Source organism: Heterodontus francisci, chromosome 7 (genome assembly GCF_036365525.1).
Source record: "Heterodontus francisci isolate sHetFra1 chromosome 7, sHetFra1.hap1, whole genome shotgun sequence".
Classification (NCBI taxonomy): Eukaryota; Metazoa; Chordata; class Chondrichthyes; order Heterodontiformes; family Heterodontidae; genus Heterodontus; species Heterodontus francisci.
Window position 1 is genome coordinate 112972480 of NC_090377.1, and position 23710 is coordinate 112996189.

Below are 23710 nucleotides of genomic sequence, written 5' to 3' on the forward strand. Positions count from 1 at the left end.
GCCACTTCTTAATGTCAGGTGGCTAAATCCAATTGGCCGGACACTCCAATGATGGGGAAAAAGTAGAGTACATCATGCACTCAGTACTTTTCGTTGATGGCACTTGCAAGCACTTCAACCTTGTCTCTTGCAATCCCAACACAATTGAGGATGGGGATGTTCAGCAAAATGGTTCTGCCTCTAATTGGATGCTACAGAAATGGCATTTGTGACATAGAATCCTATTTTTTTTATTTCATAATTTTATAAAGATTTTTATATTACATACTTTGGTAGAAATGTACAAAATATATAATTTAGCAAAACATTACATCTCACTTGTAACAATTTGTTTGAAATAGAGTCTCAGTATGTATTTGTTATACCCAAATCAATTGATTATTTTTAGTTATGTGTTAAGATTTCCCCATTTGTGAACTTTGAAAGAGATGCACAATACTTAATGATACTTCAAAGACAGTGCCATACTCTCTGTTCAACTGAGGTTCCCCTGAGTTTTTTTTTAAACTTTGTTGATTTATCATTATCTTGGTCAGAAGCATATTATAAAATTTCTCTCGTCTCGCCATCATAGTGGAGATTTATAACTATTAAATTGCTTTTAGTGAATGTGTGGTTATTCACTCAAAACATAGAGAAATTGTTCAGTCTATTTTCTGTTTTCATGCAGGGAGCATCTGGACAGGGAGAAAGCGATAGAGTGGGCATGCAAGGACTCCCACTGAACACTCCATTTATTGCTGGTACTCATCTGCCACACTACATTGCCACACTGGATAAAGATGGCAGTAGCGGGCATACACCTCTCTTGCAGCACATGGTCTTGTTGGACCAATCTGCACCACAGAGCCCATTAGTAACTGGTAAGTAACTGCATAAAGATGCCTTGAATAATTCAGGTATGTATAAGAGATTCATCTTTTCCAATGTGCTAAGGGAGCATCATGGTTTTCTTCGTTATGAAAATTAGGGATTCAACAATGTGAAGAGAGTATTTGGTAGGTATACTTAAAAGTAAAAGGAAGCTTGATTTCTGTGTCCTTGAAATCACACAATACAAAGATTGAGTTTGAAAAGCGTGTTCATATGAAATTCCTTTCTCTAGAATTTTAATGGAGGTGGTATTGTCTCTTAAATAGCAGACCAAGGAATTTTCTGTGTGCATATTAAACACTTGTAAGCTAGTAATTGTTGTAGGATGTGGGATCACCTTGAGATCTGTAAGTTATGACCGAGGCAAGAGGAGTACACTGTTAATTCAGTCCCAACTAACAGCCAATTAGATACTCGATTTGTCCCTGAATAAAGCACACCAACCAGGTTTATTTAATCAACAACAAAATTAACCATTTATTATAAAACCAATAATGAAGTAAATCTATAAACGAATTGAGATATTAAAGCTCCTTATTTTCCCTAGCCCTCATGCGCATGCATATACATCCAAAAACCGGTTAACCGGGGGTAAAAAAATTTGTTTACAGATGTTTCATTGGAATGAAAGGAATATAAACACTTAGTCTGTCCTGATCTGGAAGGAAGCTCTTCGGTTTGATGAGGTGCCCCAAAGTCGAATAGTTGGATGCCACTCGAAGTCTTTCCAGGCGTGATTGATGAACAGTCTGATGGATAGGTGTTCAAAGAACTTCAACAGTTCAACAGGCTTCACATAAGGTCTTCCATCAGGTGTGCAGCAACAAGGATCATCTTGGGTATTACAGCAGCTGTTTGGCAATAAAAGGTTTCTTCCAATATTCAGAATTTCTGAAACCCAAGAGGTAACTACAGCTTGATGCAGGGATTCTTCAGAAACAGGAGGCCATACAAATCTGCCACATTTGAAATACAGAGTTTCTTCTCAAGAGATGCAGGATTTCTTTACAGAGAAGAATACTTTTTCTGGGTCATCTTCTGATCCTCAGGCAGGTCAAAATCAAATTCCAAATGCCTGCTTTTTGTCCAAACCCACTGGCTTTTTAAAGTTCCAAACTGAAACCAAAACCTCCCTGAACCTGGTCACATGCCTAGTCATAAATGCTTTGTCATAACAGAGGGTAGCTCTGAGGTTAATCCCCTGCTGTCTTCCTTGAAATAACCCGCATTCCAGTCCTTAGTTGAACTTCCTTTCAAATCATCCATCTTTTTTTTCTTTTGGGCCTCCTTATCTCGAGAGACAATGGATACGCGCCTGGAGGTGGTCAGTGGTTTGTGAAGCAGCGCCTGGAGTGGCTATAAAGGCCAATTCTAGAGTGACCGGCTTTTCACAGGTGCTGCAGAGAAATTTGTTTGTCGGGGCTGTTGCACAGTTGGCTCTCCCCTTGCGCCTCTGTCTTTTTTCCTGCCAACTACTAAGTCTCTTCGACTCACCACATTTTAGCCCTGTCTTTATGGCTGCCCGCCAGCTCTGGCGAACGCTGGCAACTGACTCCCACGACTTGTGATCAATGTCACAGGATTTCATGTCGCGTTTGCAGGCGTCTTTATAGCGGAGACATGGACGGCCGGTGGGTCTGATACCAGTGGCGAGCTCGCTGTGCAATGTGTCTTTGGGGATCCTGCCATCTTCCATGCGGCTCACATGGCCAAGCCATCTCAAGCGCCGCTGACTCAGTAGTGTGTACAAGCTGGGGATGTTGGCCGCCTCGAGGACTTCTGTGTTGGAGATACGGTCCTGCCACCTGATGCCAAGTATTCTCCGAAGGCAGCGAAGATGGAATGAATTGAGACGTCGCTCTTGGCTGGCATACGTTGTCCAGGCCTCGCTGCCATAGAGCAAGGTACTGAGGACACAGGCCTGATACACTCGGACTTTTGTGTTCCGTGTCAGTGCGCCATTTTTCCACACTCTCTTGGCCAGTCTGGACATAGCAGTGGAAGCCTTTCCCATGCGCTTGTTCATTTCTGCATCTAGAGACAGGTTACTGGTAGTTGAGCCTTGGTAGGTGAACTCTTGAACCACTTCCAGAGCGTGGTCGCCAATGTTGATGGATGGAGCATTTCTGACATCCTGCCCCATGCTGTTTGTTTTCTTCAGGCTGATGGTTAGGCCAAATTCATTGCAGGCAGCCGCAAACCTGTCGATGAGACTCTGCAGGCACTCTTCAGTGTGAGATGTTAAAGCAGCATCGTCAGCAAAGAGGAGTTCCCTGATGAGGACTTTCCGTACTTTGGACTTCGCTCTTAGACGGGCAAGGTTGAACAACCTGCCCCCTGATTTTGTGTGGAGGAAAATTCCTTCTTCAGAGGACTTGAATGCATGTGAAAGCAGCAGGGAGAAGAAAATCCCAAAAAGTGTGGGTGCGAGAACACAGCCCTGTTTCACGCCACTCAGGATAGGAAAGGGCTCTGAGGAGGAGCCACCATGTTGAATTGTGCCTTTCATATTGTCATGGAATGAGGTGATGATACTTAGTAGCTTTGGTGGGCATCCAATCTTTTCTAGTAGTCTGAAGAGACCACGTCTGCTGACGAGGTCAAAGGCTTTGGTGAGATCAATGAAAGCAATGTAGAGGGGCATCTGTTGTTCACGGCATTTCTCCTGTATCTGACGAAGGGAGAACAGCATGTCAATGGTCGATCTCTCTGCACGAAAGCCACACTGTGCTTCAGGGTAGACGCGCTCGGCCAGCTTCTGGAGCCTGTTCAGAGCGACTCGAGCAAAGACTTTCCCCACTATGCTGAGCAGGGAGATTCCACGGTAGTTGTTGCAGTCACCGCGGTCACCTTTGTTTTTATAGAGGGTGATGATATTGGCATCGCGCATGTCCTGGGGTACTGCTCCCTCGTCCCAGCACAGGCATAGCAGTTCATGTAGTGCTGAGAGTATAGCAGGCTTGGCACTCTTGATTATTTCAGGGGTAATGCTGTCCTTCCCAGGGGCTTTTCCACTGGCTAGAGAATCAATGGCATCACTGAGTTCTGATTTGGTTGGCTGTATGTCCAGCTCATCCATGACTGGTAGAGGCTGGGCTGCATTGAGGGCAGTCTCAGTGACAGCATTCTCCCTGGAGTACAGTTCTAGGTAGTGCTCAACCCAGCGGTCCATTTGTTCGTGTTGGTCAGTGATTATGTCCCCTGATTTAGATTTGAGGGGAGCGATCATCTTGATGGTTGGCCCAAGAGCTCTCTTCATGCCATCATACATTCCTCTGATGTTTCCGGTGTCTGAGGCCAGCTGAATATGACTGCATAGGTGTTGCCAGTAGTCGTTTGCGCAGCGCCTGGCTGTTCTTTGTGCAGTGCTTCTGGCTGCTTTAAGTGCTGTGGATGTTAAATCGCTGGGGGCTTTCTTGTAATTCAACAGTGCAATGCGCTTAGCGGCTATGACAGGTTCCAGCTCTTCATTATGAGATTGAAACCAGTCTGCATTTCTCTTCGCACTTTTGCCGTAGGTGGTCAAAGCTGACTCATAGATGGCTTCTCTGATGTGGGCCCACTTGGTCTCAGCATCTCCTGTGGGAGTGTTTTGAAGGGCTGTTACAAGTGAATTTAGAAATTTTTGTAACAGCTGTGGGTGAGAAATTCTGCTAGTGTTTATCATCCATAAAGTTTAACTATTTGCAGGCATTTCAATGTCCACTGAAATCCTTTTTTTTTCAGTTTTTAAAAATGCAAAATCCTAAGTTTTAATACAAAACAATCCTCGTAACAAAGTGAAGTTCACCAGAGGAGGTGATGTCGCGTCACACATCGCCATGGAGTTGTGGGTGTAGCCCAACAGAGTAAGATGTGGCTTGTGCCACACTATATATAGTGTGTGTATGTATGTATGTGTGTTTATATATAGTCTAGTTAAGTTATAATAAAAACCCACATTTTCTCTGGATTTTACTTGCAGTCCTGTGAGTCATACAATAGTTCACATATCAAAGGAACAAGTAGTATTACATGGGATTTTTTTTTTTTGAAGACAACCAAATATTACATCGTGGCAACATTTGATTTTTTTTTCTGAAGAACATACGAAGGGAGAGCAAAGAACAGCAGGCTGCCTACCTGGAGTGGCTGAAGATTCAGGAGAGCAATTGGCAGGAGACCCCACAACACTGCAGTGAGCTCGGACCCCAGGAGGTGCTGAAACGGAGTTCAGCGGGTAATTTGCCAGGAGATCAGAGCTTTCACCTAATCTGGCAGTCGGTCGAAAAATTTGAAAAGCTGACGCTATTACTATTTTAGTTACCATTTTTTGCTTTGTGGTTGGGTCTAAGCCGAAAAGTGAAGGAAGAACTCAACAGCGCCACTGGAGGTCCAGCACAAAGTAAAAGGCTGGTTGTGGCAAGCTGCAGCTGACTGCAGAGAGAAAAAACACTTTTGTTTAAAAGAAACGATGTAGTCTCATTCTCAAAGGGGCAGGCCTGCAGAAAACGAATCTGTCTAAATAAGAAAAAAATGAGTGCGCCTGTGAAAAGAAAATATATGGGAAAAATATTTATAAAAAAGGAGAATCATTAAGACAATGGCTTTCAGATATCAAGTTATAGATTGGAAGGTGCAAACATTAGCATCTGAATTTAAACTGTTTCAACAACAAATGGATCTGTGTTTCCTGGATCAAGAAGTGAGTGAACCAGCGAAACAAGCTACCAAAATTAAGATTGCACTGAGCAATAAGGGCCTGCAACTGATCTATACATTAGGATTGTCAGCTGAGGATCAGAAGGACCCTAGCAAGCTATGGGCATTCCTGGAGCAGCAACTCTAGGTGAAGGTAAATTTCAGAGTACATAGGCTTGAGCTTATAACCTACAGATTTGAATCCATTGGCCAGTTTATTGCAAGGTGCCAAGACGAAGCTCAATATTGTGACTTCGCAGATATCAAATTGTCAGAATGGATTATAGAGCTAGTAACTGTTTCAAAAAGACATGCTAGAAAAGGAGAAAAGGCACACCATAGATGCACTACTTAGTGATGGAAGGAATGATAGCACCCAGTCATGGTGACTTCCATCAGTTACAAGCATTGGGGGGCGGCTACTACAATGGTAATAAAGGCTCAGAATTCTGCTAAGCTTTGTGGAAAATGTGGCCTGACTCACCCAATTTGATGATGTCTGGCGCACCACGCCCTGTGCAAACAGTGTGTTTTGCAATAACATTGGACAAGGCAGTGCAGAAGGCGTATCTCAGATACTGCACACAGGAATGGTAGCAGAGCACGTGCAGAGAGACTGTCTGCAAGACAGGCAAACACAATAAAAGGTATGCTGACAAACAACAAAAACCCAAGCAGGTGCATCAGGTCAGCAGAGAGACAGATTACCAGGAGGACATGGATGAAGAGTGCACTCATGTGCACAGCGAGCAAACTTTCCACATAGTCAATCTGGATCAACATGCCAGTGCTTTTATGCAATCTGAGGCACTCGCCATCATCAGGATTATATGTCCGCAGAGCATATGCTCAAAAAATTGATACCGGAGCAAGTGCAAATATTCTGCCCATCCATATACTGAAGGACATGCTCATCTCCAACAATAAATGTGTGGGATTTTTTTTTGTCACAAAGATCAGGACCACTCAGCTCCCTTTGTCGCTTCCCTTCTTTCCCCATGTCCTTCGGGGCAAACTTCCCCCAAAGTTTCCTGCTGCTCTAGGCCCCAAACCCATGTTTTCTTGAGATTCTATCCCATCTCCTACAGTTCTGTCTCCAACCTTACCTTGCCCATAAGACCCACCTCCTGCTCTCTGAATCCTATTCCAACCAAACTTAACCACAACCTCCCTTACTGGGTCCTACGTTAGCTGATATTAACAGTTTCCTTTCCTCGGATGCAGTCACTATATCCTTCAAATCTGCTGTCATCACCCCTCTCCTCAAAAACCTACCTTTGACCCCTCGTTATCTGCAAGCTACCGCTTCATTTCCAACATCCCTTTCCTCTCCAAAGTCCTTGAACATGTTGTCACTTCCCAAATCCATGTCTATCCCACAATTCCATGTTTGAATCCCACCAATCAGGTTTCTGACCTGTCCACGGTACTGAAATAGCCCTTGTTATGGTCACAAATGACATTCTTTGTGACTGACTGATAAATCATCCCTTCTCATCCTTCTTAACCTATCTGCAGCTTTCGACGGTTGACCACACCATCCTCTTCCAACATCTCTCTTCCATTGTCCAGCTGGGTGGAACTGCCCTAGCTTGGTTCCATTCTTATCTAACTAATCATAGCCAGAGAATGATCTGCAGTGGTTTCTCTTCACACTCTCGCCCTGTTACTTCTGGTGTCCCCCCAAGGATCTATCGTTGGCCCCTTTCTATTTCTCATCTACATGCTATTTCTCGGTGATATCATCCGAAAAAACAACATCTGGTTCCATATGTATGGCGATGACACTCCGCTCTATCTCTCAACCACCTCCTTGGACCCATCCATTGTCTCCAATTGTCACAATGCTTTTTCGATATCCAATATTGAATGAGGAGAAATATCCTCCAATTAAATATTGAGAAGTCTGAAGCTATTGTCTTTGGCCCTGCCATCCCTGGTAGACTGAACAACACCGTTCGCAACCTCAGTGTTGTATTTGACCCCAAGTTGATTTTCCGACCACATATCCACATCAACACTTCCACTTCCATAGCATTGCTCAACTCTGACCCTGCCTCAGCTCATTGCTGCTGAAACCCTCATCCATGCCTTTGTTACCTCTGGACTTGACTATTCCATTGCACCCCGGCTAGCCTCCCATCTTCCACCCTACATAAACTTGTGCTCATCCAAAACTCTGCTGCCCGTATCTTAGTTTGCTCCAAATCTCATTCACCCATCGCCCCTGTGCTGTCTGACCTTCACTGCCTCCCCAGTGCAACGGTGCCGGTTTTCAAATCCTTCCCTGGCCTCGCCCCTCCCTATTTCTGTAGGATTCTCCAGCCCTACAAGCCTTTGAAATCTCAGCACTCCTCCAATTCTGGCCTGTTGCCCATCCATGATTTTATTTGCTCCACCATTGGTGGCTGGGCTTCCAGCTACCATGGCCCTAAGCTCTGGAATTCCTTCCCTGAACCTCTCCTCCATTATGATGCTCCTTAAAACCTAGCTGTTTGATCAAACATTTGGTCATCTTTCCTGATTTCTCCTTCTGTGGCTCAGCACCAAAAATGTTTTTATTAATATCGCTCTTGTTAAGCACCTTGGGACGTTTTACCTAACTATGTTAAATGCACTATATAACTTAAGTTGTTAAGGAGATCTTAATTGACACAAATATTTGTAGTTCTTTCATATAAGATCTACAGATAATACATGTGACAATGCGTATAATTTATTTAACATAAAAAAACTTCTGAAAAGTATAACAGATGCTGGCTAGTCCATGCAACAACCATGTGAGCATTTACTTGCATTTGCTGAAGAGAATGTTTAGACTGAATAAAACCAGGTGATAACCCAAGTGAGATTGGATGCGCAGTCATTGGAAGATGGTTCAGTGCAAATCTTTGACCAAAGAATAGCCCAGACTAAAGTAATTTGCACTGCTCATTGATCACTTTCCTGATTAGTGTGTGTGTGTCCCACTCATACCTGCTTTTATGACCAAAATTGTAACTAAGTTTCAAATGTTAATGTTTATTTCAGTATTTCTGTTGATCCTGAATACTCTTATAGAAACTGCTGGTAACTTGATTTGCAAAAGACTACCTTAGAAAGATCACTGAGCCTGTGGAAGGGGCGGGGTGGGGGGGGGGGGGTGTCGGGAAAGAGTCAAAGGGGCAAGTCTGTGATAGGGTGAAAGGCAGGAGAGACAAAAACTAAAGAAGATGGTAATGGGACAAGTAAAGGAATAAAAGATGGGTCAAGAGGAGTTGCAAATGGGAAAGCAGAATCATCAGCAGCAGCTGCCATCCAAAAAAAAAAGTAGGGCAGAGGTTATGATCTGAACTGTTGAAATCAATTTTGAGCCCAGAAGACTAAAGGAAAGATGAGGTGCGCTTCCAGAGAGCTTCATTGGAAAAATATAGGAGGCTGAGGTCAGAGTGCAAGTGGGGCAGGGAATTAAAAAGACAGGTTACCAGAAGCTTGGGCTTACACTTGTGGACTAAATGGAGGTGTTCCGCAAAGTGGAACCTTTGTTTGGTTTCTCCAGTGTAGAAGATAATGCATCGTGAGCAGTTAATACAGTATGCTAAACTGAAAGAAGTACAAGTGCTGTTTCACCTGGAAGGATTGTTTGGGGCCTAGGGCAGTGAGAAAGGAGAAGGTAAAAGGGCAGCTGTTCCATCTCCTGTGGTTGCATGGGAAGTGGGTGTTAGGGGTGATTGAGCAGTGGGCCAGTATTTCACAGAGGGAGTGGTCCCTTCGGCGTGCTGAAAAGGAGGGGAAGATGTATTTGGTGGCCGAAATGGCAGAGGATGAAATGATGAATGTGGGGGCTGGTGGGGTGCAAGGCAAGGACAAGGGGAACTCTATCACGGTTCTGGGAGGGAGGGAAGGGGTGAGAGCAGAAGTGCAGGTTCTGTCAACCACAGTGAAGGGATTCCTTGGTTGAGGAAAAAGAAAGACATATCTGAAGCACTGGTATGAAAGGTGGCATTGTCCAAACAGATATGACAGACAGAGAAACTGGGAGAATGGGATAGAGTCCTTTGTCATCCTAATTTTAAAAATATCCATCTTTGTTTAAATGGTGAGTGCTGCTGAGATAAATGACAACACTATCTGCAAAGAGTGTCAGAGCCCAATAGTAAAAGCAAGTCAGATTTACATCAGTAGGCATCGTAATTAACTTGTGCAATATTTTCAACTGAGTGTGCAACTTTGTTTGCTGCACCCATCAGCCACAGCCTCACAAAAGCAAAATACTGCTGATGCTAGAAATCTGAAATAAAAGCAGAAACTGCTGAAATACTCAGCAGGTCAGGCAGCATCTCTGGGCAGAAAAACAGAGTTAACGTTTCAGGTTGATTACTTTTCATCAGAACTGAAAAAGATAGTGGTGTAACAGGTTCTAAGCAAGTAACAGGTTCCTAGAGGCAGGAACAGGGGAGAGGTGCTCATAACAGTGACATCTGCTTTTCAAGGCCAAAATCCTGAACGCATCAGACTGATGTACAGTGATATCGCTTCAAAGTCTGTTACATCATAGCTAAGTTTCTCAAGTCAATTTAATAAAAAAGGAAACATACTTTGAGTTAGCTGCGCATGTAATGTAACATCAGCCAAATATGAGTTACATTTTATATATGAAATGGCCAGTGATCAAGCTTAAGCCCAATATAAATCCAGTTTGTTGTGATTAAGATAAAGATGGTCTTGTCAATCTACATGGTCTTACTTAGTGCTCCACTGGATTCTTATAACCAAGTGTTTTTATAATTTTAAAATCATATATATGTGCGTGTGTGTATATATATATTTTAAAACTGAAATGGCTTAACGCTGTAATACATTTTCTTGGGCCGATAATAGAAGAAATAGCATTAGTTGCAGCATCCCTGGGTTAGGGAGGACAAAATCAATTAGTTTTCATACTCTTGATGCTATCTAATGAATCTGGCTGAAAATCGAGAGGACAGGATCAGACTTAAGTGTGAAGCCCCCACTCCAGTATTGAAAATCTGCTAACATTCACTGAAGAGATTAGACTCATAGTAATGGTTACTTAATGAAAAATGAGAGGCACTTTTGGAACCATACATCAACATTGAGTCAATACCTTCCGGCGAAGAGAGAAGTTTAGTGGAGGAAAGGAGGAGAAACAGGTTTATTTTTTTGTGGACTTTTAATACCTGTTTTGAGTTGCAGATGCCCAACAGATGATGAGAATCTCTCTGGTTATGACCTGTGGAATTAAACAGAAATAATCGAGAGGTTGCATGCTGGAGTGTCATTGATGTAATCACATAGTATCTTTTAATAGCACATGCATATTGAAAATGTTGTGACAACTGATATTCTATATATATCACCCTCTGTTTTGTTTATGATTCAGTTCTGGTAGTGGGTTTAAATGCAACTTGATTTGAATCTTGCCAGCCTTTCAAGTATGTAAGAGTTCAGTATATTTCCTTAGTGAGTTAGCTCTGCTAAAACTGTTATACTACAAACAGTTGGAATGCTGTTTTGCAGATTAATTTAGGTTTGTAAAACTCCTTTATGTTGAAGCTTCTGTTGTTTTCCAATTTTTTTTCCTGAAATTTATAAGAGTATTTGAAGTAGAAAATGGCTGGCTACAGTAGCCTCTTGTTGCCACAATTACTCAACAGCCATTTTTCTTCCTCTCCTTTTTTCTTCTGCTGTTTTCTGCATTATATCTTAGACTGGTATCTTTCAGGATTGGGATCATTGCCCATTCACCCACAGTCGCTTGTTGGCCCAGACAGAGTTTCGCCGTCCATACACAAACTTAGACAGCATCGTCCATTAGGGAGAACGCAGTCAGCGCCGTTGCCACAGAATGCACAGGCCTTGCAACAGTTGGTCATACAGCAGCAACATCAGCAGTTCCTGGAGAAACACAAACAGCAGTTCCAGCAACAACAGATTCACATTAACAAGGTCAGTATTGAGGTAGCAACTATATGCCAAATGAACCTAAAGGCTCAGTGTGCTGATCAGAATGAATTATACCATTTATGATTCAGAGAGATGAAAATGTATTTTTCCTCATGTCAGCATGGTTTCTATTTGTGAAGGCTATGTGAAAGATTATCTTATTAGAGTTGACTTGTTATTTAATGTTAGTGTGTAGCTTTTAGTATAGACTGTAACTTATATTGTATTTTTATTGAATCATTTTCTGACATAAATGTGGAACTGCTGATTGACGCAGCAATTAAGTGTCTTGCTGTAGGATAATAGATGTTAAGGCTGTAATTCAAATCAGAACCTTGAGATTGAGTCACAGCTTTCACCCTCACTACACCTACTTATTCATGAAAATTCATTGTTTTCTATATTGCTATTCTTTTTCTGCATACTACATATAGTAGGAGTTGTATGGCAGGAATTTGTGCATGTCTTTTTCTGATGATGATCGGTGATTGGCAAATATTGGGCTGGATTTTATGTGCCCCCCCACATGTGGTGGGGCCTGAGGGGGTGGGGGGGTGGAGGAGCTGTTCATAGAATCGCGACGGGGGCGGGGAGGGCTCGTCCCCATCCCGTTGCCAAGCGATTTTCCCAGGGCAGGATAGGTCAACGACAGCCTTCCCACCCAGAGGACAATTGAGGCCCTTAAGTGGCCTATTCACAGCCACCTTAAGGGCCTCTTCTCCCTGTTACTGGGATTTAACCAGTGGCAGTGGGGGGGGGAGGGAGGCCTCTGCCACATGGAGAGGGCATCTTGTAAAATGAGGTGCCATCCTTAGTGGTGGGGGGTCTTCCTCTGTGTGAAATCTTTGGTCCACGGAGGGCCCTGCCTGGGAATCAATGCACCTCTCAGGATCCCCTTCCCCCGAACTTTACGAGCCTCCTTCTCGCGGGGGCCTTCCGGCCTGGCCATGGCGACCCCGCCTCACTTAATGTCCAGAGTTCCAGTGCTGGGCCTGAGTCCAAGGCCTCTGCGGTACCGGTAGTGTCCATCTCTCCCAGTGGCGCTGTCGATACTGCTGAGCTGCTGAGATTGCTGTGATTGGCCAGCAGCTCTTGGAGGCAAGATCCCTGTCTTTAAAGGGACAGTGATCCCGGCGCCTGCAACTTCGCGTCTGGGGCGATGGAGGATCATGCCAGGTGGGCACGGAAAGGCCAAGGTGGGGAAACCCTGCATTTTCGGCCTGGCGCCAGGAGCCCCGCTTCCTCCACAAAATCCAAGTCTAGAATATTTTGATCACATGGGTAAGCCCATGTAGTTTATCAATGGTAGTGTCACAAGGAAATCACAAAGCTATTCAACACTTACTTGTGGGTATTTCATTTTCAAATTCCTGATGGGTAAGGACTTTAAGTGAAGTAGGCTATTAGTCTAAGAAAAACATTTTTAGTCAGATGATAAACATTGGAGTAAAAATAGAAAGAGAATGGAATCAAAGATGGGAGCTCAGAATGTATTTGTACGCTATGCAGTGTGTGTTGGAGTACCAGAATGATGAACCCAATTGCTTAAATGGTCTTAATTCTACTCATTCGTTGGGGTGTGTTTCATTTTTTTCCAGTGGTCGCCATATTGAAACTCCCACCTGTCAACAGGCATATAGATTGCAAAAATAGGACTTTATTTATAAATGAAGGTAGTTTAATTGCTAGTTAAAGAACTATAAAAGACTAAAGAAAGTTAGCTTTCTGACTGAACAACAAATAGCATATCCTAATATAAAATGAATTCTTCATATCGGGCTCAACAACGATTTATATAGTGTCTTTAACATAGAAAAATATTCCAAGGTTCCAAAGGATTTAACAGAAGTATAATCAGGCAAAAGAAATGACGACGACCCAAAGATGATATTAGGAGGGGGTAACTGAAGGCTTGGTCAAAGAGGTCCATTTTAAGGAGGGTTTTAAAAAAGGAGAAAGAGCTAGAGATGTGGAGAGTTTTAAGGAGGGAATTCCAGAGCTTAGGGCTTAGACAGCTGAAAGCATGGTGCCAATGGTGGGATGAAGGGAGGGAGGTGCATAAGAAGCCACAGTTGAAGGAATGCAGCATTCTTTTAGAGCTGGAGGATGCAATCAAAGTAGGAAGGGGAATTGCTATGAAGGGAATTGAAACACAAGGATGAAAATTTTCAATTATAACTGTTAGGGGACTGTGGTTCACTGTTAGTCTGCGAGTACAGGGGTGATGGGTGAGCCATACCTGGTGCAGGTTACTATATGGGCTGCATAGTTTTGGATAAGCAGGGTGGTGGATGTGAGGTCGGTCAGGAGAGAACAGAAGAACATAAGAAAATAGGAGCAGGAGTAGGCCATTTGGCCCGTCGAGCCTGCTCCACCATTCAATACGATCATGGCTGATCTGATTGTGGCCTTAACTCCACTTTCCTGCCTGTACCCCATAACACTTTACTCCCTTGCAGATCAAAAATCTGTCTAATTCAGCCTTGAATATATTCAATAACCCAGCCTCCACTGTTCTCTGGGAAAGAGAATTCCAAAGACCCTCAGAAGAAATTCCTCCTCATCTCTGCCTTAAATGGGAGACCCCTTATTTTGAAACTCTGTTCCCTTGTTCTGGATTTCCCCACGAGGGGAAATATGCTCTCAGCATCTACCTGTCAAGCCCCTTCAGAATCTTATATGTTTCAATAAGATCACCTCTCATTCTTCTAAACTCCAGTGAGTATTGGCCCAAACTGCTCGACCTTTCCTGATAAGGCAATTCCTTCATCCCAGGAAGCAGCCTATTAAACTTTCTCTGAACTGCCTCCAATACAAGTATATCCCTCCTTAAATAAGGTGACCAAAATTGTATACAGTACTCCAGGTGTGGTCTCACCAAATGCCCTGTACAGTTGTAGCAAGACTTCCCTCCTTTTATGCTGCATCCCCCTTGCAATCGAGGTCAACATTCCTTTTGCTTTCCTAATTACTTGCTGTACCTGCATGCTAATTTTTTGTGATTCCTTTACAAGGAGACCCAGATCCCTCTGTACTGCAGCATTCTGCAGTCTCTCCATTTCAATAATAATTTGCTTTTCTGTTCTTCCCACCAAAGTGGACAACCTCACATTTTCCCACATTATACTCCATCTGCCAAATTTTTACCGACTCATTTTACCTATCTATATCCCGTTGCAAACTCTTTGTGACCTCCTCGCGACTTGCTTTCCTACCTATCTTTGTATCGTCAGCAAATTTGGCTACAATGCATTCAGTTCCTTAATCCAGGTCATTAATATAGATTGTAAATAGGTAAGACCCCAACACTGAACCCTGTGGCGCCCTGTTAGTTTGCCAACCTGAAAATGACCTATTTATCGTGACTCTCTGTTTCCTGTTAATTAGCCAGTCCTCTATCCATGCTAATATATTAACCCGAGCACCATGAGCTCTTATCTTGTGCAGAATGAAATAGTTGAGTTTGGAGGTGACAGAACATAGGTGAGGCTTTCGAGAGCAGGTTGACTGAGGCAGGGGTGGAGATGGGTGATGTTGTCGAGATGGTAATACAATAGTCAGGGGAACAGACAGGTGTTTCTCTGGACGTAGACGTGAATGCAGGATGGCATGTTGCCTCCTTGCTGCCAGAGTCAAGGATGTCACTGAGCGGCTGCACAGCATCCTGAAGGGGGAGGGTGAACAACCAGCAGTTGTGGTCCACATCGGAACCAACGGCATAGGTAGAAAGAGGGATGTGGTCTTGCAGTCAGAATTTACGGAGCTAGATAAGAAATTAGCAAGCAGGACATCAAAAGTAGTAATCTCCGGATTACTCCCAGTGCCACGTGCAAGTGAGTATAGAAATAGAAGGATAAAACAGATGAACGTATGGTGCAGGAGGGAGGGCTTCAGATTCCTGGGGCATTGGGACCAGCTCTGGGGGAGATGGGACCTGTACAGGCTGGATGGGTTGCACCTGAACAGAGCAGGGACTGAGTTCCTTGCAGGACGTTTTGCCAGTGCTGTTGGGGAGGGTTTAAACTAGTTTGGCAGGGGGTTGGGGCCCTGAAGGTAGACTCAGTTGGGACAAAATCAGAAATTAAAATGGAAGGCGGAAAGTTAATGGATGAGTCTGGAAGACAGAGGAAACGAGGGTTAGAAAATAAAAAATTTTGGCAGTGCTCAAGGGTATCTATTTCAATGCAAGGAGTAAAGTAAATAAAGCAGATGAGCCGAGGGCACAGACAGACATGTGGCAGTATGATATCATAGCTGTTACAGAAACATGGCTTAAGGAGGGACAGGAATGACAGCTCAACGTTCCTGGTTACAGGTTTTTTAGACGTGATAGGGAGGGGATAAGAAAGGAGGGGGAGTGGCAATTTTGGTCAAGCCAGCTATTACAGCTGTGAGGAGGGATGATATATGTTGGAAGGTTCATCAAATGAGACCATATGGATTGAGCTAAGGAGCAATCACACTGCTGGCAGTGTACTAGAGACCCCCAAACAGTCAGAGGGAGATAGAAGAGCAGATATGTAGGCAAATCTCTGAGAAGTGCAAGAACAATAGGGCAGTAATAGGGTATTTTAATTACCTCAATATTAACTGGGATAGTTTTAGTGTGAAAGAAATTGAGGGAGCAGAATTCTTAAGGTGCATGCAGGAGAACTTTTTTGCCCAGTATGTAGCAAGTCCAAAGAGAGGATGCAGTTTTAGGCTTAATTTTAGGAAATGAAGACGGGCAGGTGGAAGGAGTGTGGCAGTGAGAGAGCATTTTGGTGGTAGTGATCATAATTCAGTCAGTTTTAACATAATTATGGAAAAGGACAGAGATAGAAGAGGAGTTAGAGTTCTCAATTGGGGCAAGGCCAATTTTACTAAACTGAGGGGTGATTTAGCGAAAGTGGACTGGAAACTGCTACTTGAAGGTAAATCAGTATCAAAACAGTGGGAGGCATTCAAAGGGGAGATTCATGGGGTTCGGGGTAAACATGTTCCCACAAGGAAAAAGGGTGAGGCGGCCAAATCTAAAGCCCCATAGATGTCAAGGAGCCTACAGTGTAAGATAAGGCAGAAAAGGAAAGCTTGTGTCGGACACCAAGAACTCGTAACTACTACAGAAAACTGAGAGAAGTATAGAAAGTGGAGGGGTGAAATCAAAAAGGAAATTAGGAAAGCAAAGAGAGGGCATGAAAGAATATTGGCAAGCAAAATCAAGGTGAACCCAAAGATGTTTAATCAATACATTAAGAGTAAGAGGATAACTAAGGAGAGAGTAGGACCCACAAAAGACCAAAAAGGTGACCTATGTGTAGGACTGCAAGATATGGTATGGTTCTTACTGAATACTTTGCATCCCTCTTCACAAAAAAGGGGGATGATGCAAATACTGTAGTTAAGGAGGAAGAGTGTGAAGTATTAGATGTGATAAATAGGGAGAGAGGAAGTATTAATGGGATTAGCATCCTTGAAAGTTGATATTTCACCAGATGAAATGTTTCCTAGGCTGTTAAGAAGCCAGAGAGGAAATAGCAGAGGGTCTGACCATTTTCCAGCCCTCACTGGATACAGGTGTGGTGCTGGAGGATTGGAGAATTGCTAACGTTGTACCTCTGTTTAAAAAGGGAGCGAAGGATAAACTGAATAATTACAGACCAGTCAGTCTAACCTCAGTAGTGGGCAAATTATTGGAATTCTTAGTTATCTTATCTTATCTTGGGGATACAGCACTGAAACAGGCCCTTCGGCCCACCGAGTCTGTGCCGACCATCAACCACCCATTTTACACTAATCCTACACTAATTCCATATTCCTACCACATCCCCACCTGTCCCTATATATCCCTACCACCTACCTATACTAGGGGCAATTTATAATAGCCAATTTACCTAACAATCTATTCTGAGAGACAGGATAAACTGTCACTTAGGCACAGGTTAATCAAGGATAGTCAGCATGGATTTGTTAAGGAAATATCTTGTTTGACCAACCTGATCAAATTTTTTGAAGAAGTAACAAGGAAGATAGATGAAGGTAGTGCAGTTGATGTGGTCTACATGGATTTTAACAATGCTTTTGACAAGGTCCCACATGGCAGACTGGTTAAAAAAATTAAAATCCCATGGGATCCAGGGACATGCAGCAAGGTGTATACAAAATTGGCACAGTGGCAGGAAACAAAGGGTCATTGTTGACGGGTGTTTTTGCGACTGGAGGGCTGTTTCCACTGGTGTTCCGGAGGGCTCAGTACTGGGTCCCCTGCTTTTTGTGGGTATATTAACGATTTGGACGTAAATGTAGGGGGCATGATCAAGAAGTTTGCTGATGACACAAAGGTTGGCCGTGTGGTAGATAGCAAGGAGGATAGCTGTCGGCTGCAGGAAGATATTGATGGTCTGGTCAGATGGGCAGAAAAGTGGCAAATGGAATTCAACTTGGAGAAGTGTAGGCGATGCATTTGGGGAAGTCAAACAAGGCAAAGGAATACACGATTAATGGGAAAATACTGAGAAGTGTAGAGGAAGTGAGGGACCTTGGAGTAAATGTCCACAGATCCCTGAAGATTGCAGGACAGATTGATAAGGTGGTTAAGAAGGCATCTGGAATCCTTTTCTTTATTAGCCGAGGTATAGAATACAAGAGCAGGGAGGTTATGCTGGAGCTGTATAACTCATTGGTTAGGTCACAACTTGAGTACTGTGTGCAGTTCTGGTCACCTCATTACAGAAAGGATGTAATTGTATTAGAGAGGGTACAGAGGAGATCTACGAGGATGTTGCCAGGACTGGAAAAATGCAGCTATGAGGAAAGATTGGATAGGCTGGGGTTGTTCTCCTTGGAACAGAGAAGACTGAGGGGAGATCTGATTGAAATGTACCAAATTTTGAGGGGCCTGGATAAAGTGAAGGTGAAGGGTCTATTCACCTTAGCAGAGAGGTCAGTGACAAGGGGACATAGATTTAAAGTGATTGGGAGAAAAATTAGAGGGGAGATGAGGAAAAACCTTTTCACCCAAAGGGTGGTGATGGTCTGGAACTCACTGCCTGCAAGGGTAGTTCAGGCAGAGGCCCTCAGCTCATTCAAAAGGAGGCTGGATATGCACCTCAAGTGCCGTAATCTGCAGGGCTATGGACCAAATGCTGGAAGGTGGGATTAGAGTAGGTGGATCGTTTTTCGGCCAACACGGACACGATGGGCCAAGTGGCCTCTTTCTGTGCCTTAAACTTTCCATGCTTCTATGCAAGTAGACATTCTTTGTGATGGGGTCAGAAACTCAGCTAGGGTGCAGATCGGAAGCCAAGGTTGCGAACAGGTGGGTGGAGTCTGTGGCATGGTTACCAAATTCATGGCTTATCTACTGACATTGCTTTCAGTCTTGGCGTCTTTGCACTTAAGTCTACATTTCAGTCTATCGACATTTTAACATTTCGTCGGTTCGTGGGCTGCGAGTTTCCAGTGGTTTAGTAGGACGTGAGCCTTGCCAATGTATGTGGAAGTTTGGAATTTACCAGTTTCATTTAAATGTGCCCCAGATTCCCCTGGAAGTAAGGGAAGTGCAAGATGTTTTGCACTAGCTAAAGCGCAGACATGTAAATAATGGGTTTTGGCCAGGGTGACACTCCTGGTCCTAAATTTGCACCCTAGGATCTGCCAATCTAATGCTGTTCTAAAACAGAGACGAAGACTGCTGTTGTTGGGATCTTAAAGACGAATTGCTGTTTTTCATTGTGCTGTTACATAGGATCATAACTTTAATTTGAACTGGACTTGTGGCAAAGAAAATGCTTGTTATTTGGGAAAGACTTAGCTTCATTTAAAAGTCTTAAATTACCAAAACAAGAAATAGTTTTTATGTTAAATGAAAGAGAGGGCTGAAGATATTTTTCCAGATATTCCCCTCTATTATTTATATGTTGGATGAGGAGTTGTTGGCAAACTGAGAACCCAGCTTTATATCAGGCACCACTGCAGGAGATCTAGACTCTGCAGATACCCAACTACCAGGATATACCACCTTGCAAGATCATTTTTCAATATATTCATGGAGTTATGTGTAAGGAGGTCAGTGTGTCCTGTGGGATGTTTGCAAAAATTTCTCAAGCTACACTCCAGGATGCTTTGTATGATAGAGAGGTTCTCTCTGCTCGTGCTGCAAAGGATGGCATTATACTCTGCTGCATATATTCAGAGAGCCTTTGTGATCCCTTCCTATGGTTCTGGCACTCTGAAAGCATTTATCTTTTTGTGGCAGGAATCACAAGATCATCATCTGAATGATCAACAGCCAGGGTCTGATATCTAAGCCTCTACTCGTCCATCATGCTGCATTTTGTGTATCTCATCATCTGGCTTCCTTGTGAGTTGTGCATCACCCTATTCCAACCCTTGACTGTCTATATCACCTTGGGTTAACTTGTTTGAGCTGATGAGTGCAAGGGGTAGGATTCATGATGGAGTTGACCAATTTCTGCAGGCAGTGCCAAATGTTTACAGTTCGTTCATTGCTTCCTTCTTTCTCACTGCAGTGCCTTTTTTGCTTTTACTTCTGTGGGGTTGAGAAAAATGCGAAATCCAATCATGGCTGGACAGTTGAGGCTAGTTGTTTGCAATTCCTGTGTCATGTGGGCACCTCAGAGCACTTCATGTCAGAAGTGTCTCAAGCTGCTCGAGCTCAGGATTTTGAAGCTTGAAGGGCAGCTGGAATCATTGTGGAGCATTGGGGATCAGAAGAGTTCCTGGATCATTAATTCCAGGAGATGGTCACCCTATGGGCAGTGACAGTTCTGGATAGCAGATGGGTGGCCATCCGGAAGAGACGAGGTGCCAGAGTCTTAGGGGTGTGTGCCACTCTTAAACTGGTACGAAGCCTTGGAGACTGCTGGGAGTGACGACACCTTGAAGGAGTGCATTCTGGACTATGGTACCAGTGGACAAGAGACTGCACAGGAGAGAACAGCAAAGAGTAGAAATGCAGCCATTACATGATATTGCATAGTTAAGGGGACAGACAGGCATTTCTGTAACCGCTATCCAGAGTCCCACATGGTGGGTTGATTTTTATGCTCCTTTTGAAGGTTGGATTGTTGGCGTGGGGGGATGAGGATCCCCCATTGAGTCATCAGCCACAGAACCCAGCACCGTAATGCTCTTTTCCAATTTTGTCGGAGGCAGGGAAGTACCATAATGGCACTGACACCCCACCGCAACAACATCATTCAAATGTTTTACATACTGATTTAAATGCAGTTGAATGTCATTCACCACAATCCAATGAAGCGTTCTCAATTTTATGTTTAACGCCCAGCATTTGCGTGCCTTCAGTTTCTCAACTTTCAAAAGCTGGTGCCACCAAAGTGAGAGTCCTCGGTGCCTCAATAGGGAAGTTAACTTCACTGTAGTTTTTAAGGGAAGTGGGGTTTTGTAGCGGTCATTGCCGCTATGCTGAATCTGCAAGGGGATTGTGTGTGAAGGGGGCCAATTCTGCAACGGGCTTGTGTCTAAAGGTGGCGGGAGCAGTGAATATGTATAGGCTCTGTTTGTCAGGGGGGCCAGTACAGGGTAGTTTAAATGATGTTAGTATGGTTGTGAAGGCTCACACTTTTGGAAAGGTTGTCAGACCATCATTCATCCCAACTATAGAGTCACCACCAGGCATCCTGCAGGGCAAAAATGGACAAACATCAGGGAGGCTTTGCTGAACCATGGGGCCACCATTGCTCTGACATCTGACATGGTTGCCTGGCGCTTGCTTGTTGTTTGAGCAATTTAATTCAAAACACAGCAGTATTGCTTTAATACACTGCTGCTCAATGCTCGGAGAGACTATGTGCAGGGCTGGCAGCCTTTTAAAGATGGCACCAGCACCTGCTCCAACATCAGGTGACGCCACGAATGGCGTCTCCATTGCCGCTCTGCCACATGATTTCAGGGGACGGCCGTCTCCATTATGCAAAATGGCCACTTACCACGTAATCACGGCAGCACGGCCACTGATGTCACATGCGAGACCTCCACCATTTTTCACACCTGCCGCCACTCCCAGCAGCGGGATCATAAAACCCAGCTCAGTGTGTTGCCTCTCTTGTGCCAGGGTAAAGGATATCACAGAGAGGGTACAAAATATTCTGCAGGGAGAAGGGAGTGAGCCAGACTTTGTGGTACATGTTGGTGCCAATGACAGAGAGCAGCAGGTACTGAGGTCTTATGGTCAGATTTTCAGGAACTAGGGAGGAAGTTAGGAAGTATGACCTCGAAGGTAATAATCTTTGGAGTGTACTCAGTGCCAAACATGAGTGAACGTAGAAAGAAGATAGGGCGGATCAGTGCATAACTAGGCATGATACAGGAGGGAGGGCTTCAGGTTCTTGGGACATTGGGACCAGTTTTCTTAAAAATAAAGTCTGATGCTCTACCGACTGAGCTATCCGGGCAGTTCTGGGACAGGAGGCACCTATTCAAAAGGGGCAGGTTGTACCTCATCAAGACTGGGATCAATGTTCGTGCAGGGAGGTTCACTGGCATAATTGGGGAGGGTTTAAACTAAATTGGCAGGGGGATGGGCACCAGAGTGTAGAAGTAGAGAAGAGGAATAAGGTGCATAAAGGAAGTGAGTGTTGGATAGTTCTAGAGAAGGAAGTAGTACCATATTAGGAGCAGACTAAGAAGGACTACAAAGAATACAAAGACAGGTTTACTTTGCACCAAGTGTGGTGAATATGGTTGGTGAGCTACAAGCACAAATAGCCATGTTGGGAGTATGATGTAATGGCAATAACAGAAATGTGACTTAAAAATGGTGTGGACTGAGTGTTTAAATTTCAAGGATACAAAGTATTGAGAAAAGATAACGAAGGAAAAAATGGGAGTTTGGGTGGCAGTACTTATGAGTATGTTCCTGGTCCAGCTCGGAAGGAGGGATTGCTGCATTGCTGGATCTGGTGCTGGGAAAGGAGGTGGGCGAAGTGGACCAAGTGTCTATGGGGGAGCCCTTGGGTAAGAGTTATCTTTGTATCATTAAGTTTAGATTAGTAATGCAGATGAGCAATAAACAATCGAAAGTAGAACTTAAATTAGAAGAGGACTAACTTCAGTGGAATGAGAGGGGATCCAGCCAGCATAAAATGGAACCAAAGATTGACAGGAAAAGTTGCAATGGGTGATCTCTAAGGAGATGATGTTTCAGGTACAGGCTAGATACATTCCAACAAGGGTGAAAGGTAAGGGAACTGAAGCCAGGGATCCTTGGATGAAGAAGGAGATAGAGAATATGATGAAAAATGCATTCAGCCACGTCAGGTGAATTCTTCAAGTGAGAACCAGACCAAATACAGCAAGTTGAGAGGGGAAGTGAAGAGGAAAATAAGATTGACAAAGAGAGAATGAGAATAGAGTGACAGTTAACATCAAAAGGGAACCGCAAAATCTTCTACCAGCATGTAAATAGTAAGCGGGTAGTAGGAGGTGAAGTGGAGCCTATTAGGGACAAAGAGGGTGATATATGCTTAGAGGGGCAAGGCAAGACTAGAATACTTAATGAGTACTTTGTATCGATGTTTACTAAAGAAGAGGATGTTGACAAAATATCAGTCGAAGCAGAGATGGTAGAGGTAATAGATGAGGTGAAAATTGATAAGGATGTACTGGAAAGGCTAGCAATGCTTAGAGTGGATAAGTCACCTGTCCCAATGGCTTGCATCCCAGGTTGCTATAGGAGGTTTGATTGCAGATGGCAGAAGGGCTTGCCGTAATCTTCCAATCTTCTCTAGATACGAGGGAGGTGCCAGAGGATTGGAGAGTGGCGAATGTGGTACCCTTATTCAAGAAAGGACTGTCCTAGCAACTACAGGCCAGTTAGTTTAACATCAATGGTGGGTAAGGTTTTAGAAACAATAATCGGGGGAAAAAATCAACAGACAATTGGAGAGGCTTGAATTAATTAAGGAGAACCAACATGGATTTGTAAAAGGCGATCATGCTTGACTAATCTAATTGAATTTTTTGATGAAATAACAGAAGATTGATGAAGAGAAAGCCACCAATGTAGTCTGTGCAGATTTTAAGAAAGAGTTTGATAAAGTACCCCATAAAAGGCTGATTAAAAATAATTGAGGCTCGTGGAATGGAGGGGTCAGTGACCAGTTGGATGAAAAATTGGCTTAAGGACCAAAAACAGCGAGTGGTGTTGAATGGTTGTTTTTCAGACTGGAGGATGGTAGACAATGATCCC

At 43.7% G+C, this 23710-nt stretch overlaps 1 protein-coding gene and 1 long non-coding RNA gene across 15 annotated transcripts in view; one reads left to right on the forward strand and one right to left on the reverse strand.

Annotated features, from left to right (window-relative positions):
• The window catches only part of hdac4 (histone deacetylase 4), a 595905-nt gene that overhangs the window by 415810 nt on the left and 156385 nt on the right, over positions 1-23710 (forward strand). For 12 of the 14 annotated variants that reach the window (XM_068035894.1, XM_068035896.1, XM_068035900.1 and 9 more), the window contains 2 exons: positions 671-863; positions 11264-11502. In XM_068035894.1, the coding sequence (XP_067891995.1) occupies positions 671-863; positions 11264-11502 (432 nt within the window). The remainder of the gene's footprint in view (positions 1-670; positions 864-11263; positions 11503-23710) is intronic. The other 2 variants (XM_068035890.1, XM_068035892.1) reach the window with 1 other exon arrangement.
• LOC137372238 (uncharacterized) overlaps positions 10656-23710 on the reverse strand; it is a 114987-nt gene continuing 101932 nt past the window's right edge. The window contains exon 3 of the long non-coding RNA XR_010975411.1: positions 10656-10786. This is a non-coding gene — a long non-coding RNA (uncharacterized lncRNA). The remainder of the gene's footprint in view (positions 10787-23710) is intronic.